This window comes from Danio rerio, chromosome 18, assembly GCF_049306965.1.
Source record: "Danio rerio strain Tuebingen ecotype United States chromosome 18, GRCz12tu, whole genome shotgun sequence".
Lineage (NCBI taxonomy): Eukaryota > Metazoa > Chordata > Actinopteri > Cypriniformes > Danionidae > Danio > Danio rerio.
Genome location: NC_133193.1, coordinates 4,885,555 through 4,909,873, shown reverse-complemented (window position 1 = coordinate 4,909,873; position 24,319 = coordinate 4,885,555). Strand labels below are relative to the sequence as shown.

The 24,319-nt window shown below is 34.3% G+C and overlaps 1 protein-coding gene across 4 annotated transcripts in view; it reads left to right on the top strand.

Moving 5' to 3' along the window:
* The window catches only part of fam168a (family with sequence similarity 168 member A), a 100,382-nt gene extending 81,644 nt beyond the window's left edge, over positions 1–18,738 (top strand). For 2 of the 4 annotated variants that reach the window (XM_005173614.6, XM_005173612.6), the window contains 4 exons: positions 1,570–1,712; positions 4,727–4,901; positions 7,739–7,868; positions 11,616–18,738. In XM_005173614.6, coding sequence (XP_005173671.1) covers positions 1,570–1,712; positions 4,727–4,901; positions 7,739–7,851 — 431 coding nt within the window. In that variant the 3' untranslated portion in view covers positions 7,852–7,868; positions 11,616–18,738. 4 annotated transcript variants of the gene reach the window in all.
* The last annotated feature ends 5,581 nt before the right edge of the window (positions 18,739–24,319 follow it).

Below are 24,319 nucleotides of genomic sequence, written 5' to 3'. Positions count from 1 at the left end.
ATATATATTTACTATTTTCCCAAGTGTACATAACTACTGTAAGAAAATATCAGCATTTGGTACCTACTTTTAGTATTATATTTGCTTGAACTGACCCGATCTAATCCTGTTTATATGAAATGAACCTGCTCCCAAGTAGGTTTGAGCTACCAGAACTCAGATGAGTCTCAGATGAGTTTTGAAGAACTAAACCATCCTGGATCGTGTCAAATCGTCATTATCCAAATCCAGCTAATTGAGAAATCCACGTACGAAGAACAGACCCCTGTTTGTACCTGATGATTATTTATACCAGGGGTGGCCAACCCTGTTCCTGGAGAGCCACCTTCCTGCAGATTTCAGTTGCTACCCATATCAAACACACCTGAACCAATTAATTAGGATCTGAACATTACGAGAGAATTACTGGCAGGTGTGTTTGATATGGGTTGCAAATAAATTCAGCAGGATGATGGCTCTCCAGGAACAGGGTTGGGCACCCCTGATTTATACAGATAATAATTCAATATTATTTAAGTCTTTTTCTGAAAATGTGTCATCAATCTGCACTTCGGTAACTTTTTCATACACAGAACTGTACAGGTTTATGTATTATCTATATTCTAAAGGCTTTTAGCCGAGGTATTTGTTCACACATAACACACATTCCTTAATGAAACTATTTATTTTGGCTGTTCACTGTGTATTTTGGCTGCTCAGTGTTTTCTGAATTATGATTATCAATATCAATGCAGCTCTATCTGTCAAATACTTGCAAAAACATGACTTGTGGCAGAAATACTTCCAAATGAGTGCATATTTTTAAACAATGTCTCATGTGCATATTTATACATGCATAACATTTTAGAAAACTTGTAATACAACAAATGCAAGCGGTCAACTCTGGAAGTATGGTTATTTATATAGTTTTTTCGTCTTACTCTATTCTCCTACAGTGTCTTGCATTAAAAGACTTGGCTTTGTGCAGCTCAAGTCAAACTTTGTGTGCTTTTGTTTCTACTTTTTGTATCTTCCAGTGAGTCTCAGACTAATAGACCATTTTGAGGGATGTAAACAAAAACCATGGTCCTAATGTATATCCTGTTTTACACTTGTAATTTCTATAGCTTCCAAAACTCCAAAGAGTCACATATTGATAATGTTATGAGAGCAGTTTTAACATGAAGTTGTAATTGTATTGTCTCTTTTTACAGTTATGAAATAGTTTGATAACAAGCAGGACATGTACATGGGCCAATGACATGATCACATCGAAAATGGTCTATAAATACCTAATAGATGGTGTGTGTGTGTGTGTGTGTGTGTGTGTGTGTGTGTGTGTGTGTGTGTGTGTGTGTGTGTGTGTGTGTGTGTGTGTGTGTGTGTGTGAGAGAGAGAGAGAGAGAGATACTTCACATACTTCACATTTTTGCATGCATTACCGTTGCGCACCAGAAGATGGCGTCATTACCTTTGTTTATTCCAGCCAGGTCATATGGTTATTTTTTGCTCATCCTATGTGTTATACTCGATGGAGATGTCTCAGATGTTTGCGCAGCCTGATGATCCGTCTCTCTGTCTGTGTTTCAGGATATACTGCAGGAACGCCTTATAAAGTGCCCCCTACTCAGAGCAATGGAGCCCCTCCACCGTACTCCCCGTCCCCAAACCCCTACCCCACGGCCATGTACCCCATCAGAAGTGCCTATCCACAGCAGAACCTCTATGCTCAGGTCAGAACTGCACTAACACACTTGCGCCCAGTTTCACAGACATGAATAAGAGCAAGGGTGTCAAACTCAATTCCTGGAGGGCCGAAGCCCTGCACAGTTTAGTTCCAACCCTGCTCCAACACACTTACCTGTACGTTTCAAACAAGCCTGAAGGACTCAGTTAGTTTGATCAGGTGTGTTTATTTAGGGTTGGAACTAAACTGTGCAGAGCTGCGGCCCTTTTGGAACTGGGTTTGACACCTGTGGCTTAGACTCAGATTACATTAAAACTAGTTGCTGTCAAAAGAATAGTCATGATTAATCGCATCCATTCATTCATTTTCCTTCGGTTTAGTCCCTTTATTAATTAGGGGCCGCCACAGCGGAATGAACCACCAACTTATCCAGCATACAGTATGTTTTACGCAGCGGATGCCCTTCTAGCCAAAACCCAGTACTGAGAAATATCCATACATTCACACATGCACTCACACACTTATAGCGCACGTGTTTGGACTTTTGGGGAAACCGGAGCACTCAAAGGAAACCCACACCAACATGGGGAGAACATGCAAACTCCATACAGTATTGCCAACTGGCCCAGCCGAGACTCAAACCAGTGACCTTCTTGCAGAGAGGCGACAGTGCTAACCACTGAGCCACGCCCCTAATCACATCCATTAAAATATTAAATATATTTTGTGCGTACTGTGTAAAATTTTGTGTATATAAATATATGCATCACTAAGTTGTATAAAATGTTTGTTTATTCATATATATATATATATATATATATATATATATATATATATATATATATATATATATATATATATATATATATATATATATATATATATATATATATATATATACACGTCTTAGTGCTGGGCTAAGATTAATAGCATTAAAAATAAAAGTTTGTTTTGATCATCCAACCAGGATTAGGTTATAGTTTAATTAGGGACTATAAGTAAAGTATCATTTACTTATGTGCCTTAGAAAAATCATTACTGGTGTCCATTGTAAGACTAAAATCAGACTTACATTTTTGTTTCGTCTGTGAAATTATTATAAGAGACAATTCCATCAAATCTAATAAGAATAAAAGGTCTCAAAGAAGAATATAGGAATCTAACACTGCACTAATAAGAATATAAGGTCATTTTGTTGTAGTATGGATTTCTTTAGCTATTTTAACCCATAGCTAACAGTCATTTTTTACAATTTTCAGCACAGTATATTCAGAATCTATATGCACTTTTTATTATTTTATATAGATAGATAGATAGATAGATAGATAGATAGATAGATAGATAGATAGATAGATAGATAGATAGATAGATAGATAGATAGATAGATAGATGTGTGTGTGTGTGTGTGTGTGTGTGTGTGTGTGTGTGTGTGTGTGTGTGTGTGTGTGTGTGTGTGTGTGTGTGTGTGTGTGTGTGTGTTTGTGTGTGTGTATGTATATATATATATATATATATATATATATATATATATATATATATATATATATATATATATATATATATGTATGTATGTATGTATATATAATCGCCACAATCGAGAGAATGTGGAAAACGGTATTGAATGTTACTTCATTTTCACCTTGGTATTTGTCTATTTATTGCCTTTTTATGATAAAAAGAGAATTATTTGAAACTTAATTATATATTATATATATAAATTTTATATTTTAAATCTGTTTTGTTCAAATGCACCAAAATAAATTGCCTATATTCTCTGAGAAATGAATACAAATATTCAATTTCAAAATAGGGTGTACTCAATTATGCTGAGCACTGTATATGCACATTTAAAATTTTAGTTTCTTGAGATATTATTTAAATATATACCATTGTAGGACATTATAATTAATTATTAACCTCACTAGAATTCATAATTACTCAGTTCAGATTTATAAAGCCTACCTATTGTACATATTTATGTTTATTTCTTACAAAACAGTATGATTATGTGGCAATATATGTTTATTAAAACACCTTTAACCCTGAGATCATTTTACAAAAGTATTTTTAATACATACTTATGTTCAAAATGACACATTTATATAATTTAAAAATCTCTCTTTGGGTATTTTGAGGGTTTTAAAGCATCTGATGAACATGTTTTTCTTTACTTAAACTATGTATTTCTGTAGAACCTTTTTATGTATCTTTAACAGATCAAAACAGCCCAGAATGCATCAGAGGCTTAAAATATTGCTAACAGTTGTGTTTATGCATTTGGCAGACACATTTACACTTGGTTAGCATTCCTCAAAAAATATTTATATAATGATATCAAATAATGACTGAGTTACCAGCAGAATCGGCTGATTTATTTGCTCAGAATATTCTGTTTTGCTCAAATGCTTCATGTCAAATAATAGACTGGAAATGTTGTTTGAGTATCAAAATGTATTATGATGCTACTATAGTGCAATTTTAATTTTACTTTACACCTTTGTAGCACTTATAATTATTTTAAGTTAGCTTTTATATGTACAGTTTAGCATTTATTTTAATAATAGTTTTAGTAATTAAAAAATATTCATTTGTTGTTAGATTTAATTTCTATGGCTTTTATTTATTTATTTTTATTTACTTAAATTGTTTTACTTATTAGCAATTAGGAACTGAAGTAAAATCAAGTCAAATTAATTAAATTAAATAAATAAAATTGCACAAGCTTGAGTACTAAAACATGCTTAAATAAATTGGTTAAATAGTAAAAGCTGTATGTAAAAATACAATAAAATGTAAATATTAGATAGATTCAACCGGCAAATAATAAAATAAAATAAAAAAATAACATTAAGCAAAGTTTTTCATTCAATTATTTTAAATGTATTTTAATTATATAGTGTAACATTTAGCGTAATGGTAGTAACACAGATTCAGTACCATAGCAAACACTGCAGTAATATGTACTGTGTTGGAACATACAGCACTGCACTTGTCATATATCTGTTGATTGTCAGCTGTGTGTGTGTGCTGTAATGTTTGTGTGTGCGTTTTTCTCCTTAGGGTGCTTATTTCACACAGCCGGTGTATGCAGCTCAGCCTCACGTCATCCACCACACCACCGTGGTGCAGCCCAACAGCATCCCCTCCGCTATCTACCCTGCTCCGGTGCCCGCGCCACGTTCCAATGGGGTGGCCATGGGCATGGTGGCCGGAACAACCATGGCCATGTCTGCCGGTAAACCACAAATAAATCATTACATAAATCCACACTTTCTGTCTGATCTTCCTATTTCATGTGTATTAAAATCACAACAGCTGGAAAAATATAAAGTAAATATATATAATTATTTTATACAAATAAATATATATATACAGTTGATGTCAGAATTATTAGCCCCCCTGAATTGTTAGCCCACCTGTTTATTTTTCCCCAATTTCTGTTTAATGGAGAGAAAATGTTTTCAACACATTTCTAAACATAATAGTTTTAATAACTCATCTCTAATAACTGATTTATTTTATCTTTGCCATGATGACAGTAAATAATATTTTACTAGATATTTTCAAGACACTTCTATACAGCTTAAAGTGGCATTTAAACACTTAACTAGGTTAATTATGGTAACTAGGCAGGTTAGGGTAATTAGGCAAGTTATTGTATGGCGATGGTTTGTTCTGTAGACTATTGAAAAAAAATAGCTTAAAAGGGGCGAATAATTCTGTCCTTAAAATGGTGTTTAATAAATTCAAACTGCTTTTATTCTAGCCGAAATAAAACAAATAAAACAAATAAGACTTTCTCCTGAAGACAAAAATATTATCAGACATACTGTAAAAGTTGTCTTGCACTAGTCAATATAATTTGAGAAATATAAAAAAAATAAAAAAATAAATGGGGGGTTAATAATGCTGACTTCAACTATATATATATAATGTATATATATATATATATATATATATATATATATATATATATATATATATATATAGGATGTTTAGAGTGTAAATATTTAAAAATATGAAAAAAGAAATATATTAATTTTTTATTTTTATTTTAGTTCATTAGAGAATCATTGGAATATTAAGTAAAGATCATGTTCCGTGAAGATGTTTTGTGAATTCCCTACTTTAAATATATCACAATGTAATATTTGATAAGTACGCATTGGTAAGAACATAATTTGTTCAACTTTAATGTTTTTTTTGATAATATTTAGTTTTTTTTTTTACATTTATGACTTGTTTTGTGTTTCAAGGCCACACACACACACATACATTACACATGCAGTTGAAGTAAGAATTATTAGTCCCCCTTTTAATGTTTTTCTCTTTTTAATTATTTCCCAAATTATGAGAAAGGGAATTTTCACAGTTTGTCTGATAATATTTTTTTTCTTTTGGAGAAACTCTTATTTGTTTTATTTTGAATAGAATAAAAGTAATTTTAATTTTTTTAAACCCATTTTAAGGACAAAATTATTAGCCCCTTCCGGCTAATTTTTTTTTTCAATAATCTACAGAACACATCATCGTTATACAATAACTTGCCTAATTACCCTAGTCTGTCTAGTTAACCTAATTAACCTAATCGAGCCTTTAAATGTCACTTTAAGCTGTATAGAAGTGTCTTGAAAGTTATCTAGTCAAATATTATTTACTGTCATCATGGCAAAGATAAAATAAATCAGTTATTAGAGATGAGTTATTAAAACTATTACGTTTAGAAATGTGTTGAAAACATCTTCTCTCTGTTCAACACAAATTGGGAAAAAAATAACATAATTCTGACTTCAACTGTGTATATATATATATATATATATATATATATATATATATATATATATATATATATATATATATATATATATATATATATATATATATATATGAGAAATAAAAAATTTCCTTGCTCTGTTAAACATAATTTGGGAATTATTTAAAAAAGAAAAAAATGCAAAGGGGGGCTAATAATTCTGACTTCAACTGTGTGTGTGTATATATATATATATATATTCCGCTGTGTGTAGTCCCCAGATTAATAAAGGGACTAAGCCGACAAGAAAATAAATGAATATATATATATATATATATATATATATATATATATATATATATATATATATATATATATATATATATATATACATACATACATACATACATACATACATATTTCTTTAAATAATTTTTTACCTAACATAAAATGACCATAATAAATGTTTTGAGTTTAACAATTAGTTTTATCTTTGATAGTGTTAAATCTCTCAATCGACATATCCATAGCTTGAATAGATGCTTGGATTGCTGCCAAAATTGGAGATAAGGCTGTGGTCTCGTCGTTGACAGTAGCACTAGCCGCTTATTCATTCAGAGTGTGCTTACATTGGCCGGTTGATCACATTGCTTCATTTTAGGTTTCATCATCTTGACTTCAAGCTTAAAAAGGCGTTGTTTTGTTTAGATCATAAATAAATTAAGCTCGTTTTTTTCAAGATTATTGAAGGAGCTCTTCAAACTAGGTACTAAAGGAGTGCTCAACTCTGTTGCTGGAGATCTACCCTCCTGCAGATTTCAGTTGCAACCCATATCAAACACACCTACCTGTGATTAGCAAGCGCTGTTCAGGTCCTAATTCATTGATTCTTGTGTGTTTGATCAGGGTTGGAGCTGAAATTTGTTGGAAGGTAGTTTTCCAGGAGCAGGGTTGACCACCCCTAGTCTACTCCATTCGGTGCTCGAGCGCTCAATAATTGCATATATCACAATTATAGTGTCTTTTGCAGACTTTCAGTTCTTGAAAAAGTTAGCATTTTTAATTAATGTCTATATTTTAAAACACTAATTCATCCATTTTTATTTAGATATATTTGTTAATAATATAAATTACAGTATTTAAAAAATTAACATGATATTTATGAAACAATTATGACTACTTTAATAACTAGATTCAATACAAATACAGCTAGTGCCATTAACAAGCTTAGTCCAAGAAAAAACACACCCATTAGTTCTGCTGTAATTCAGTACTGCTGTAAATGAGTGATGAACACTTTATTTCCTTGTCTCCATCAGGCACTTTGCTGACCACCCCTCAGCACACTCAGATTGGAGCACATCCCGTCACCGTGCCAACATACCGACCCCAAGGAACACCTGGCTACAGCTATGTGCCACCTCACTGGTAGAGCCACCTGCCAATCATGTGAGTCCCCGCCCACAAATCTCAATCTTAATTTAAGGAGGCTGTGTGCACAGCTAGTGTTTTTCACACACCGATAAACTTTTAGTGAAAGGTTCATGTAGATCCACATGTGTATCATATCTCAATCAGGCAGTTATAAGGGTGTCACGATTTCGATTTTAATCGAAAATCGATCGAAATTTATGCTCGATTTCGATTATCGAATCAAAAAATAGAATCGTCGATGCTGCCACGCCCCCATGTCACGTCAGCTTGGCTTGCCAAGCGGGAAAAAACACGCTTGTTGAAGTGCTTGTTAAACTGTGCAGACGCAGGAGACCCGTCGACAGAGCTTAAACCTTCAGGGCTCGACAAGGACTGCCCGATAGCCCGGAGCCAGCGTGCGAGACGCTCGGGCCATTGTACAGTGCTGCCTCACACATAGACGTTTGTTTCGGAATCTGTCTCGTTTCCCCCGTTAGTTTGTTTGGCATATATCCAGCAGTTGCGCTCGCATCCGCGCCAAATCAGTCCGAGATCCCCTGAATGTGACGGCCTCTGCCCTACTGAGCGGATCGATTGTAGTGAGAAAACAAAACAATGCAACGAACTAACGACCCAGGCTATATCACAGTGTATTATGATCGTGTAATAGCCATATATACGGCTATATGAAGAGAAAATGATGAGCTGGGCGAGATGTCATTCTTACCGGTAAATGCGAAAGTGAAAGCATGCTGAAATATTACCGAGAGCTGTTTATCCAGCCTGATCTGTTTATCCGTCAGCAAAATTGACCGAAATTACTATCTGTTAATTTTTCCATATTTTAATCGTATAATATGTTGTATTAGGCCTGTCCAAGGCTGCAATTATTTCATCATACAAATTATGAAATGTTGCACTATAAAATAAGTGTTCAAAAGTAGTTTATCATTTAATTTATTCATTTATGCCTGTGATTTTAAAGATGAAATTTCAGCTTCATTACTCCAGTCACATGATCCTTCAGAAATCACCAATATTAATTATTATTACATTTATTAATGGTAATAGTAATAAAAGCAATAATGTCTGGAGTAATAATTTTATTTGAAACTACATACAATAACAAAGTAGTTATTTAAAATTTTTATAAATATTTAACAATTTAACATTTTTTACATTTAATAAATGTAGCCTTGATGAACTGAATAAGTTTTCTTAAAAACATAAAAAAAATGACTGTAAATATATATACAGTGGAAGTCAGAATTATTAGCCCCCTTTGTTGTTTTTTTCTTTTTAAAATATTTCCTAAATTATGTTTAACAGAGCAAGAAAATGTTGATAGTATGTCTGATAATATTTTTTCCTCTGAATAAAGTCTTGTTTGTTTTATTTTGGCTAGAATAAAAGCAGTTCTAAATTTTTTATGAACTATTTTAAGGTCAAATTTATTAGCCCCTTAGGCTAATTGTTTTTCAGACTGTCTCCAGAACAAACCATCATTATACAATAACTTGCCTAATTACCCTAGCCTGCCTGGTTAACCTAATTAACCTAGTTAAGACTGCTTCAATCTTTTACTTTCACACTAGTACTTAGTCATTTTAGCAAACACCTCAGATACTGTTGGCTGGTTCCTGTTAGCAAAATTGACCGAAATTACTATCTGTTAATTTTTCCATATTTTAATCGTATAATATGTTGTATTAGGCCTGTCCAAGGCTGCAATTATTTCATCATACAAATTATGAAATGTTGCACTACAAAATAACTGTTCAAAAGTAGTTTATCATTTAATTTATTCATTTATGCCAGTGATTTTAAAGATGAAATTTCAGCTTCATTACTCCAGTCACATGATCCTTCAAAAATCACCAATATTAATTATTATTATATTTATTAATGGTAATAGTAATAAAAGCAATAATGTCTGGAGTAATAATTTTATTTGAAACTACATACAATAACAAAGTAGTTATTTAAATGTTTTATAAATATTTAACAATTTAACATTTTTTACATTTAATAAATGTAGACTTGATGAACTGAATAAGTTTTCTTAAAAACATTAAAAAAATGACTGTAAATATATATACAGTGGAAGTCAGAATTATTAGCCCCCTTTGTTGTTTTTTTCTTTTTAAAATATTTCCTAAATTATGTTTAACAGAGCAAGGAAATGTTGATAGTATGTCTGATAATATTTTTTCCTCTGAATAAAGTCTTATTTGTTTTATTTTGGCTAGAATAAAAGCAGTTCTAAATTTTTTATGAACTATTTTAAGGTCAAATTTATTAGCCCCTTAGGCTAATTGTTTTTTAGACTGTCTCCAGAACAAACCATCATTATACAATAACTTGCCTAATTACCCTAGCCTGCCTGGTTAACCTAATTAACCTAGTTAAGACTGCTTCAATCTTTTACTTTCACACTAGTACTTAGTCATTTTAGCAAACACCTCAGATACTGTTGGCTGGTTCCTGTTAGCAAAATTGACCGAAATTACTATCTGTTAATTTTTCCATATTTTAATCGTATAATATGTTGTATTAGGCCTGTCCAAGGCTGCAATTATTTCATCATACAAATTATGAAATGTTGCACTACAAAATAACTGTTCAAAAGTAGTTTATCATTTAATTTATTTATTTATTCCAGTAATTTTAAAGATGAAATTTCAGCTTCATTACTCCAGTCACATGATCCTTCAGAAATCACCAATATTAATTATTATTATATTTATTAATGGTAATAGTAATAAAAGCAATAATGTCTGGAGTAATAATTTTATTTGAAACTACATACAACAACAAAGTAGTTATTTAAAATTTTTATAAATATTTAACAATTTAACATTTTTTACATTTAATAAATGTAGCCTTGATAACCTGAATAAGTTTTCTTAAAAACATTTAAAAAAATGACTGTAAATATATATACAGTGGAAGTCAGAATTATTAGCCCCCTTTGTTGTTTTTTTCTTTTTAAAATATTTCCTAAATTATGTTTAACAGAGCAAGGAAATGTTGATAGTATGTCTGATAATATTTTTTTCCTCTGAATAAAGTCTTATTTGTTTTATTTTGGCTAGAATAAAAGCAGTTCTAAATTTTTTATGAACTATTTTAAGGTCAAATTTATTAGCCCCTTAGGCTAATTGTTTTTCAGACTGTCTCCAGAACAAACCATCATTATACAATAACTTGCCTAATTACCCTAGCCTGCCTGGTTAACCTAATTAACCTAGTTAAGACTGCTTCAATCTTTTACTTTCACACTAGTACTTAGTCATTTTAGCAAACACCTCAGATACTGTTGGCTGGTTCCTGTTAGTTGTGCACCTTTTTTTACCGACGCCATATTAACGACACAGATCACTGCCTATTCACAAGAAAAAAGTGATTGACAGGTGGTAATTATGTGTGTATCTTGCCTTTATTCATTTACTGTATGATTTGTTTATGGGTAAAACAAAGACCATACAGGTCAGGTAGTTTAAACTGTAGGCTACAAATAATTAATTTGTTATTAATTAATTAATTATTCATAATCGAAAATCGAATCGAATCGTGACTTTAGAATCGAAAATGTAATCGAATAGAGAATTTGGAGAATCGTGACACCCCTAGGCAGTTAAGATTACTGATTTTTAAATAAAACCTTAATTAAGACCTTAATTGGGGTGATTTTGTACCTGCGCTTCACCTGGGTTGATCTGAAAATGCAAAGTGCATGTACCCTAATAAAGCGCTGACCTCTTCTGTCTCTGTCCACCACAGATCTGGAGTCAAACATTGTATGCAACTACTCAAGTCTTACATCGGCGCTCTGTGCTCAACAGGGAGGGCCACGTCTGTTTGCAAGAACAAAAAGATGAAAAAAAAAAAGTGCAAGGGTCACTTTATGCATTCTTACGTGTTTTTGTAAAAGCTGCTTTTTTATCCTTTTATTTAATTTTTCTTTTTGTTTTTTGGGATGACGTTCTTGCATTAGGTTATTTTAATTTCTCAATGTTCCATAGTTACTTCTGTCAGAACTCCAGAATGATTTCGACCAATCACGCCTCTTCAAAATCTGTATTTTGTGTTCAGTATAAACGCTGGTGTGTAGGAATGTACCGACGCAATATCAGCACCACCGGGATCATAATCATCCAATTATGCTGCCAAATTTTATAACACTTAGAAACTAGCACAGGGTTCGTTTTTAGTTCGTTTATTTACCGCAGAGTTTCATTTCAGCGTTCACACTTCCGTCGAGGAAAGTCGATTCGTTTCTTTTTTTTTAAAATATTAATATGATTTCAGTCCTCCCTCATTTTGGTTCTACCATCGATAACAAGGGTGTCTTCCAGCTTGTAGCTGTTCATGTAGATTTGTAAGGAATATATCATTAGTAGGGCAGTGCAAACGTGGTTTAACCTTCATTAGGATATCGAGTACATAACAGTAATCTTAGTTATTCACTAAATAGAGAACGTTCGAGTGAGCTGGTTACGTTACTAGCTTATGTGTCAGGATAGCGTAAGCTTCTAAACTATAAAGTGTATATTCGATTTATATAAATATGCGCGCATGGGAATGCGGCAGAATTTCGAGGAACGAAAAAATATCTATGGTTGGCACTTAGCTGGAGCCTAAAACGTGCCAACTTTGAGGCCAGATAGGACGGACGCTACTCTGATCGAACGACAAAGGGACTTTATTGCATCGTAGATAGCACTAAACGCAAAAAAAAAAAAAAAAAACGTATATAAAATAAATAAATAATAGGCGTTCTGGCATTCATCGAGTTTGAGTGGGTCTAACCCCTGGTCAATCATTGGGCCTGTAGTCGCACAGATTGTACAAACGGAGTTGTTCAACGCAATAATAAGAACGGCCTGCTTGAATGGCTTTTAATTGTAACTTACAGCCTTTTCAGAGAGAGAGAGAGATTTTGATTTCCTATCCCCCCTCTCCAAGAGCTCGTCTAGTGTACTCCGAAGTGACATATCAAGTATTCTATGAAATGTTATCATACCATTGCACACTTGACAAATAGACGTAACTTTAATAACCAATTATACGGTACACTCTCATATTTAAAGGATGTAATTAAGAAAATCAAAGCATTTACTCTGCTCTTGGTGACGTCTCTGGAAAAGTAATATTATTGTCAGTACAGAACCGTATCGCTCTATTTTGTTGTTTGTTACGGCTAATCAACCACTATTTCGATATATAGTACACACTCGAACGTGGGAACGAAGCGATTCTCTGATCTTATGTGGAAGTAATAACGTCTAGTAATGCATGTGTCATGCGGGTGAATGCAGTATAGTGTAATCGGATGGAAACTATGCCCTCGCGAAGCATGGTTGCATCATGTTGAATCGCAGCTTATGGATTGCTTTTAATAACACTTTTACATTACAGCACATTCCCTTCGATTTCTTTTATTTTTTTAGTTGTCGTTGTTGTTGAAATAAAAGGAGAGGGCGAGGGCGCAGTGTGGATGATCACCCAGAGAATATTTAGCAAAATAATTAGCCTAATTTAAGATTGTTCTTAAACTAATAATCCTGTATTTTTTTATGTATTAGGATTTGCATCATCCTCAATTGTGATTGGGATTAGAATTTGCAGTACTGTAGTCTAAATTTGACAGTATTTTTTTATAAACGTCATCATAATTAATAAATAAAAAGAAAATTTAGGAAATTTGGCAGATAAATAGTGATTTAAATATAATAATTTAACATAAAAACAAGCTTCTTTTTGTTCAATATTAGGTATTCTGCAATATTTAATATTGGTAATATTAAAGGTGCTGTATGTGAGTTTTTGACTCCACTAACGCATAAAAACATCATAATATGTTTGCCGATATTTAAAAAAACAAGCTAAGTGAACATTCTTGTTTATCTGATAAACAATGCTAAAGATAGTCTGCTTTAAAAATGTGCTTTACGTGCTGGAACGTCTGTCTTTGTTTTGGTCATTTAACCCGCCCACTGCAAGTTTAGCCAATTATATTCCAGCACCCCGGGTTGCCTTGATTGAAAACATCGTATTTCATTCATTCAGTCAGGAAGGCTCTTGTCCCTGACCGAATTGCAACCTCCAATGGACAGTAGCAGACTCGGAAATGAGACGCAGATTCAGAGTTCCACATGTGGTGGTTTTTAACAAGCAAATAATATAAATATTATGAGTGTAAACATTTGGTGAGCAGGTTACATTGTAACCCGTGTTCTAGCAACACACTACGACACGCTAGATTTGCAATTTGGCTGTTTGCACCAGACGAAACATTAGAAATTTAAATACAGCCATTCAGAAGCACAGAATAGTGCACTCCAATGAACTGGCTTATAGTCTAATTAATACATATTGAACCTCTTTAACATTATTAAATGTAGAGGCTGAGTCACTAGCCATGTTTCCATTCAAAATTTGAATTAACTTTATGCGCAAAACTGGAATATCACATAAAAGACATGCAAATAAAGCAGCGTTTCCGTCCAGCGAGTCAAAGCCAAAAAAATCGTCACTTCCTGACTAACTGGCACCAAATATCAACAGCAAAAACTGAATTTGCTGTGGTAGAAGAAGCTGCGTGAATGTTTTCCTCAGTTAATTAATGACTTGCGCCTCAGAAGGCAATCCTGACATGCAGAGAACGCACAGTGGCATTTGAAGGCGTGAGACATGGAGCACAGATGCTTCTAACAATTTTGGAGGTCATTACTAATATAATAACACTAATACTAAAACGGTTAAGACATTTTAGAATGACCAAAACAACATTTCAGATGTTTTACCATGTGCTCAGCCTGCTGGTTTGTGTATCAGGGTTAGGTTTGCCCATGCTGGTTAGGACAAAAACTCCTTTTAATATGGAAAATATTACGTCTATTGCGTGTTTTTAGATAGAACAACAATTAAATCAGCCTTTAGGCTTGGTAAACAGACTTGATTCTGTTGGTGTCGTCAATCTGGCAACCTGCGCTTGCATGTGTTTTGAACCAGGTGTGCAATACCTAGTTCAACCACTGGGTGTCAAACTTACATACTGCACCTTTAACATAGTTTCATTGTTCCTTAGTACTAGGGTAAAAAATCTTCCTGACAGATTTATCTAAAAATGACTTCATTGCATTACATGCTACAGTATATTCTTGTGCCCTTAGTGAGCAGCAATCTCTGTGCAGTAATGGGATTTTATTAGTTTAAGATCATCAGTTTTGTATAGGATGAAATCTCACGCACTCTCTGCCCTACTCTTTCCTTTTTTCCAGCAGGATTTATACAGTATTATATCAAACAGTGACCTTTATTTTCTGTCTTTGCATCACAAGACTTCGATCGATGCACAATAATCACTGTAATCGACATATTAAACACTGACGCGAGCAGACGTCAGACTGAACTCGAGGACTAGAGTGACCTTTTAACACTGCAAAGGAGTAAAGGGTTTGATTCAGAACGAGCGGACGTTACCATCCACTCTGACAATGTAATTTAGGCGCTTTTTACGTAAGTGTTATTTAAAGTTTTAATTAATGATTGATGTTCATTTTTTCTTAAATAGAAGATCTTTATAGTTGATCTGGAGTGGAGTGATACAGTCCATGTGGTTGAGAGGCATTTCAGAGCACAAGTCTTCAAGGGGTTTCCTCTTCCTCTAAACATGCATTTCCCCAATCTGTCTTTGTCTTGTTCTTTCTGGTTTGTCGAAATAATGAGGGCGGGGGGTAAAGTTTAGCAATCTGCAGCTATTATTAAAATCTGGTAGAGATGTTCACTGAAGTTAGCTTTTTTTTTTTTCGTGAAATTGAATTGCAGTTACTGGAACAAACAACGTTTTAATACAGGGTCATTGTGAATTTAAAGGGATTGATCATCTGGAAAGGAAAACGGCGTGAACGTTAAGCTCCGAGTATACTTCGTTTTTTTGCTGTAGATGGTTAAAAATGACAGATCTACCCTTCTGTGTGCTGTAGAAATTTTTTTTTTAATTTTTAAATTCGGCTCACATCTCATATGGAGAACATTCTTTAGGATCTATACTGCAGCCAGCCACCGGGGGGCCATCAAGAGGTTTTGGCTTCAATTTACAGTACACAAATGATCCAACACTCAAACATTTATCCTAGTTTGTTCTGTCCAAACATTATTATAAATGCTAATGTCTTTGTTCTCTAAACATTCAGAGATTAGTTTGTTTGTGAAGTCTAAACATATATGATTGAAACACCTCCACATTTTCTTCTAAAAGAAGATTTGAAGCCAGATGTCACGGGTATAATCTGCTTTCATCTTGTGCAAATGATGTCATTTGGAGCCCAAGTTCAGTTTGGCTCATGGCAGAGTTTATTAACTATACTGCAGCCAACCACCAGGGGGTGATCAAGATGTTTTGGCTTCACTTTTAAGTACACAAAGGATCCAACACTCATAGATTTATCCTTGGATGTTTTGTTCAAACATTATGAGCTATGAAAAAATGTTTGCACTTGTTAAACATTCAGAAATTAGTTTGTTGTGAAGTCTGAACAAATATGGATGAAACAACTCCAGATTCTTCCAATAAAGTCAAAATATGCCAGGTATAGCTGCTGTCATCTTGCGCAGATCAGTTCAGTTTGGCTGGTGGTGGAGTTTATGGCCTATACTGCAGCCAGCCACCAGGGGGCGACCAAGATGTTTTGGCTTCACTTTCCAGTACACAATTGATCCAGCACTCAGTTATTCATCCTAATTTGTTCTATTCAAATTTTATGAGTGATGTAAAATGTCTTTGCACTTGTTAGACATTCAAAAATTATTTAGATTTTTGTTTATTAATAAGTCTAAACAAAGATGGATGAAACACCTCCACATTCTTTTATTGTAAATAAATAAATGAAGCCAAAATGTCACAGGTTTAGCTGCTGTCATCTTGCGTAGATGATGTTATCTGGATCCCAAGTCTGCCTTATGTCGGCCTATACGCTGTAGAAAATAATGGGTTCCACCCCCAAAAAAATTGTGTTTAGACAACATAAAGGAATTAAGTTAACTTATTAGTTTTTACAAATTGAAGTGGATTGAACATCAAACAATTAAGCTCATTTTACATCAGTAGTTTGAACAAACAGCAAACCAAATTTTAAGAAGTGTACTGCAGTCAACCACCAGGGGGCGATCAAAAATGTTTTTGCTCCAAATGAGGCGCATCGGGGCCAAACACAAGCACTCAACAATATAAATATTAAGACTTTTCCGACATCTGCACTTTTCCTCTCCTAAAGTTATGAGCGAAAAAAAATTTATACTTCCTACAGAAATTAGTTTCAAAAACTGATCACAGTAATGAAAACGGAAGCAAAAATATTTCAGTTATGGGGCGCTGATCACATCATTTGGCGCACTAGTCATGGGGGGCAGGTTTTATTACCTATTTTGCAGCCAGCCACCAGGGCTCAAGCGTTTTGGCTGTTCTTACTAGGACATATAATGCATAACGTGGCTCAAACACACAATGATAATTCGTAAATTCTAATTTCCGAGGAGGACTTGAACATATCGTACACATATATATAAACTGAAGTATACTTTGGGCTTAATAAGAAAGCTCACCCAAAAAAAATTATTGTAATCATGTACTCACCCTCTTCTTGTACCAAACCTGTATGAGAGTCTCTCTTCTGTTGAATACAAATAATATTTTGTAATCCAAACCATATTTAAAATCCATTGACATTCATTGTTCTACTATGGTCATTTTATTCGACTATGGAAGTCAATAGCAAGTTTAATTCTGCGGGAATGATCTCTTAAATGTGAAAAGCAAAACAAAATGTTTCCTGTATGTTTTTCAAGAACAAAAAAGTCATTTTTTGGAGTTATTTGATCTTCAATAGTTGAATCAGAAAGCTCTTTATTTTCATTTTTTTTAATACGTCATTGTTTTTTCATCCCAATATCAATACTCGGTTATTTTCAGATATATTCGCTCACCAAACATTAATCATTATCATGTATTTCTCGCATTTTAAATAGATCGATTGTTTTCAATTGTGTGTTAAATCAGGTGTTTTTATTTTATTTACTTTTTAGCAGGTTTGGATCTGAGTATTTTGTTGTTGTTGTTTGGCCATGGTATGGAAGAGGCTTGGATTTCCTTTTTTTTTTTTTTTTTACTTCAGTCAGTTTCTATCGTTTTGAGAACATGTGATGTTTATATTGCAAACCCATGCACTGTTACGTTTTAGTTTTTTTTTTTGTTCAGGGCAACGATCAAAGGATTGTTTACTAGCGCCCGTGATGCATGCAGCGGGTTATTAGCTCTAGTGAATTCAGTGTCACGTCACCAGTATGTAAAGGTATTTTTAAAGTAATTGTGGCACTGGTTTCACGCTCTCGCTGAAAACCTGTGATATGTACCATAGGCTTTTTTTTTTTGGATGCAAACAAACGAGGGGTTGCTATTTCACGCTACTGTTTAGGAATATTTATGTTTTGACCCGTATATTGAGAATAAGACTTTGTTGTTTGCATTCTAAATGTAAAGCATTAAGGGGAAAAGTCTTCCAGAATTTATCTCCCTTCAGTGAGTGTTAAAAAAGCCCTTGCCCCCCCATAGTTATGTATATTACGCACTGCAGCGCGGTTTTCGAGATCACATTTCGATTTTCCGAGCGTGTTTTCAGCAGACCGTGCCGTTCCACCGTTTGAGCAAGGAGACCCACATCAGGCTTGTGAAATGAAGTGTAAAACTGTTTTTATTATTTGGTTTTTTATTGTTTTGTTTTGTTTTTGAAGATCAGTTAGTGATCTCTGTGACATAATTAAGCCAAGTTTGTAATTGTATAATATTTACTGTAAGATGTAGAACATTCAATAACTATTAAAATCTTTCCAAAAAAATTATAAACGGTTGTATTGTGTTTTTGTTCTTACTATACACTTACATTTTTGATTACTGTTTTGTTTTTTGTGGGGATGATTGCATTTAAGTAAGCCTCACCATGCATTAAAGGACATTTTGTTGCTTTATGAAACAATATTTTTCTTTTGAAACTTCTCTTTGAAGAGCGAATCAGTTTTGATTATTGGTTTACAACAGGGTTCACTTAATATGTTCATTCATTTTCCTTTAGCTTAGTCCCTTGTTTATCAGGGGTCGCTACAGCGGAATGAACCACCAACTATTCTAGCAAATGTTTTACGCAGCGGATGCCCTTCCAACCGCAACTCATACACTCTCACATTCACACACACTCATACACTACAACCAATTTAGTTCATCCAATTTACTTATACCGCATTTCTTTGGACTGTTGGTGAAACCGGGGCACCTGGAGGAAACCCACACGAACACGGGGAGAACATGCAAACACCACACAGAAATGCCAACTGGGCTAGCCTGGACTCAAACCGGCAGCGACCTTCTTGCTGTGAAGTGACACTGCTAACCACTGAGCCACCATGTCGCCCAATTAATATGTTATTAATTGTAAAAGAGATCTGAATTTCTTTGACGATTCTAATTACATATGATCCGCAAACTGTCGTTTAAAACGCTTGATAAACTTTAACAACTAAGAATTACTAGTAATATTAACAAATAGATTGGGACAAATAGATTTATTGCTACTCAAAATCAGTTTATTTCTATTAAAACTATAATCCTATTAATCTGGAAACTTTTTTAATTAAATTAAATTTATATACAGTTAAGCCTGAAATTATTCATACTCCTGGCAAATTCTTATTTAAATTCAACCAAGGGAAGCCTTCAAGCCTAAGAACACCATCCATACTGTCATACATGGTGTTGGGAACCTAATATTTTGGGAGTGTTTGCAGCTGGTGGACCAGGGAACTCAATCACGGTAAACAGCACCACGAAAAAGAAGCATTACATCACAATTATACACAACAACATCATGTAGTCAGCAGAGAAACTTGGCCTTGGCCACCAGTGGAAATTTCAGCACAATGACGACCCAAAACACAAAGCAAAACTGAAGAAATAGCAGACAAAGAAACATTAACGTTTTCAGTGGCCCAGCCAGAGTCCTGACTTAAATCCAATTGAGAATCTGTGGAACTTAATGTTTTGGGGGTGCTTTTCAGCTGGTGGACCAGGGAAACCAATCACAATAAACAGCACCATGAAAAAAAGAGAAATACATCACAACTCTCCACAACAACATCATGTAGTCAGCAGAGAAACTTGGCCTTGGCCACCATTGGACGTTTCAGAACAATGACGACCCAAAACACAAAGCAAAACTGAAGAAATAGTTAGCAGACAAAAAAAATTAACACTTTTAGTGGCCCAGGCAGAGTCCTGACTTAAATCCAATTGAGAATCTGTGGAACCTAATGTTTTGGGAGTGTTTGCAGCTGGTGAACCAGGGAACTAATCACAGTAAACAGCACCATGAAATAGAAGCATTACATTACAATTCTCAACAACAACATCAGGCAGTCTGTAGAAAAACTTCTCCTTTGCCACCAGTCGACATTTCAGCATGACAATGACCCAAACACACAGCAAAAGGGGTGAAAAAATGGTTAGCAGACAAAAAAAAAAAAAAAAAAATTAACATTTTGCAGTGGCCCAGTCAGAGTCCTGACTTAAATCCAATTGAGAATCTGTGGAACTTAATGTTTTGGGGGTGCTTTTCAGCTGGTGGACCAGGGAACCCAATCACAATAAACAACACAATGAAAAAAGAGAAATACATCACAATTCTCCACAACAACATCATGTAGTCAGCAGAGAAACTTGGCCTTGGCCACCAGTGGACGTTTCAGCATGACAACGACCCAAAACACAGCAAAAGTGGTAAAGAAATGGTTAGTAGACAAAGATAATAATGTTTTAGAGTGGCCCAGCCAGAGTCCTGACTTAAGTCCTATTGATAGTCTGTGGAGGGAGCTAAGGACCAGGGTGATGGCATGCAGACCCTCCAACCTAAAAGAGTTGGAGTTCATCGCTGAATGAGCAAAAATACCAGTGGACACATGCAAAAAGCTGATTAGCAACTATTGCAAGCATTTGATTGCTGTAATAGCCAATAAAGGCTTTTCTATTGACTATTGAGAAAGGTATGAATACATTTGTACCTGTCACTTTTTGTTCATATGTAGTTTTATATTTCGAATATTCATACACATTGATATAACAAGTATTTTTGATGGTGCTTCAAATCTCAAAGAAGTCATTTAATAATGACTTCCTTAACAACCTATAGAATTTTAGAGAGGTTTAAAAAAAGTAAGCAAAGTTATTTTAAGTAGTTTGAAAATCTACCCATTACTCATGGTATGGATGAAGCCATTGTAGAAAAAATCAGCTGATTCTTCATAGAGTTTTGCATTGTTTAAAGTCTAGATGCAAATGCCAGACATATTGTTGTCTATGGAACAATTCCATTTAATAGAAATATGAACAGATCTGTTCAAAGTGTTTGCAGTGGATGCGTTTCAGCACGTTTCTGACATTCCCCAAGACTTTCAGTAGCACCAGAAGGCCATCTATCATAGCTTAGACTACTACAAACATGAGACAAGATCATAGCAAATAATAACCCATAGAAAATATTTAATAAGATGATTTTTTTTAACACTGACTTAATATTCTTTACCTTTGTTTGGCAGTAAGTTCTTACCATCATACGAATACAATGGTGGGTTGTAATCATATTAAATGAGCAAGACAATTTTTACAAACAAACAAAAAAACATTAAATAGCTTCAAAAGATCTGACTACATCCTTTTTACACTTATATATAATTAGTGTCACGGCTGGTTTTGAATTCACACACATGATGGCGCAAAGTTTATTTGTTTAGTATCTAGCAGCTGTCATTCTTGTTAACTTTTAACTACTGTAGTAGTTTAGAGATTAAATGAGATGTATGTTTACATTTAAATGCAAGTTCATCACAGCCTGCTGCACTTTTTAGAGACTTTTGGACCTTGATGTCAAAACTACATTAAAAAACAATCATGATCTATTTGATTTCAAAACCTTGACGTCTATTAGACATCTACACATTGATGCCTTTTTGACAATCCAAATAATGAAACAAAAAATGTATATATATATATATATATATATATATATATATATATATATATATATATATATATATATATATATATATATATATGTATATATATATATATATATATATATATATATATATACATATATATATATACATATATGTATATATATATATATATATATATATATATATATATATATATATATATATATATATATATTTATATATATATATAAATTTATGTTGGATTGTAGAGAGGGGTCTGGCTGCAGACCTGGTGCAGTGCAATCTGGGCTGCATCCAATGCTTTTTAATGGGCTCACCTAACCCTACCCCTAACCCTACCCGTCACAGTGACGTCATTAGCTCCGTTTGAGTGCATTGTGTTTGACATTGCATCGCTGAGCGATGCAGTCTCAGCTTGCATCATAAAGGCTGCATCAGATACTATTGGGATTGTAGCTTCATATTTAAAATGGTTTCAAGAGTTCCCACTTAGATATGCTTGGCACTTATAGCAGGTTTGGCATGTTGTCCCGGGAGAGAACCCTGAGCTCGGAGATATTTAAGCCCAGGGCTCCCGCCCGGTCTAGAAGCATATCAGGAGAACCGAGATCAGGTAGGTCTCGATCGCTCCCCCTTTAGAAGGGGAGAAAAAGGAGGAGATGGGGTGGAAGGGGGGATTCTTCCAAAATGAAGATAGTGCAATGAGGAGAAAGTGATCCATTTATACTAAGCTAGGATCATTCTGATTGGATTATTACTGATTACGGATGAGTGGCCAGCGGTGCACAATCATATCACGTGCTCCTCTCGAAATTAATTTATGAAACTTCACTTCATTAAAGTTGTATATAATACGAGTAATATATAGAGGGCATATCTTGGAGATGCAAAATGTACACTTGATTCTATCATTTAAACTGATTAACAACGTCAGAGCTCACACTAGGAGTATTTTTAACCTGTTAACAGGTCTTGTTTCTGCCTGGTTGAAAAAAATCCAGTATAAACCAGCCTAGGATGGTTGGCTGGTTTTAGTTTGTCAACCAGCCTGGTTTTAGAGGGGTTTTGGCCATTGGTTTCCAGCCATGCAGCCTAGTCTTAGCTGGTCAGGGAGATGACCAGTCAAAACCAGCTATATCCAGCTTAAAACAGGCTGGTCAGGTTGGTTTTAGCTGGTCACTAAAACCAGCCAACCACCTAGGATGGTTTAAGTTGGATTTTTCAGCAGGAAGGGTTAAAGTTTATTGTAATTTTAATCACCAAAGATAAATGAATAAGTATTTAATCATAGAACTCTTTAACAGAATTCCTGACAGAATCAAGAAAGTAAACAAAAAGAAACCATGTATGCTTCTTAAGTTCCCTAGAAATTCTGCTCAGGTCGAAATCATAAGAATTTTTTTTTAGAATAAAGTGAATCACTGTGACTTGCTGACCCCATTGAGTGCATTTTAATTCTCAAGAAACAGCAGACCCTTTTCTCCCCTCATCTAAATCAAGTCAAGACTCTAAACAGTAGAGGAAATTCCTTATAAAATGCCCTCGTTTCCAGCGAGCTTTTTACCGTATAAGCTATTGAATCTGTCCCAAAACCACCATTAGAGGTCATGTCTGGATAAATTTAGAAAGGAGGTAATGGTCAGTTGTGCAACATGTGTCCATTTCCTCCTCTAATCGGCCCGGTTCTTCCAGCTGCATGTCCCACACAATCCAATTTACCACATTAATTAGCATTAGCATTAGCACATGCGTGCAGAATCCGACAGGCTGCTGCGGTCTAGTTCATTATGGAGACGAAGCTCATCAGAAATGAACAGATGAATGGGAAAGCAATGCTTGTTTTCAGCCCGCTTTGTTTTGATGCTTCCTTTGAGGTTTCTGGCGGTTCGAAACCCAACAGCAGTGGACGGAAATGTCTGGTAGGTCTGAGAAGAACCAGAACTACCGCATCCCACTCAACATGACTGTTAATGCACATGCTCTGACAAGTTGCGCGTGGGTGATGGGATGGATTTCCCGATATCGTTCATTTCTTATATGCTTTTTTACTAGGATAAAAGCATCAGAGAAAAGAAACCTGAGCCCACATGAGGGATTGAGCCTTAAAAAAATAGAGGAAAATAATGTATAATCTATATAAAAATGTTTAGTTTTTATCTAAAATATACTTTTTCTCCACTACTGTATTTGCATTATTTATTGCTGTATATGTATTTTCAGTATTTTATATCTTTATTGTTATCTTTTATTATCTTTATTATTATCTCTTTATCTTTACAGTAATTTTCACATTGCAACTTTAAAACCTGTCGTAAGTACAGTTCATATTACAGTTAATACTGGGAAACACCCAAACACTCATTCACACACATACACTACAGCCAATTTAGCTTATTCAAATCACCTATGGCGCATGTGTTTGT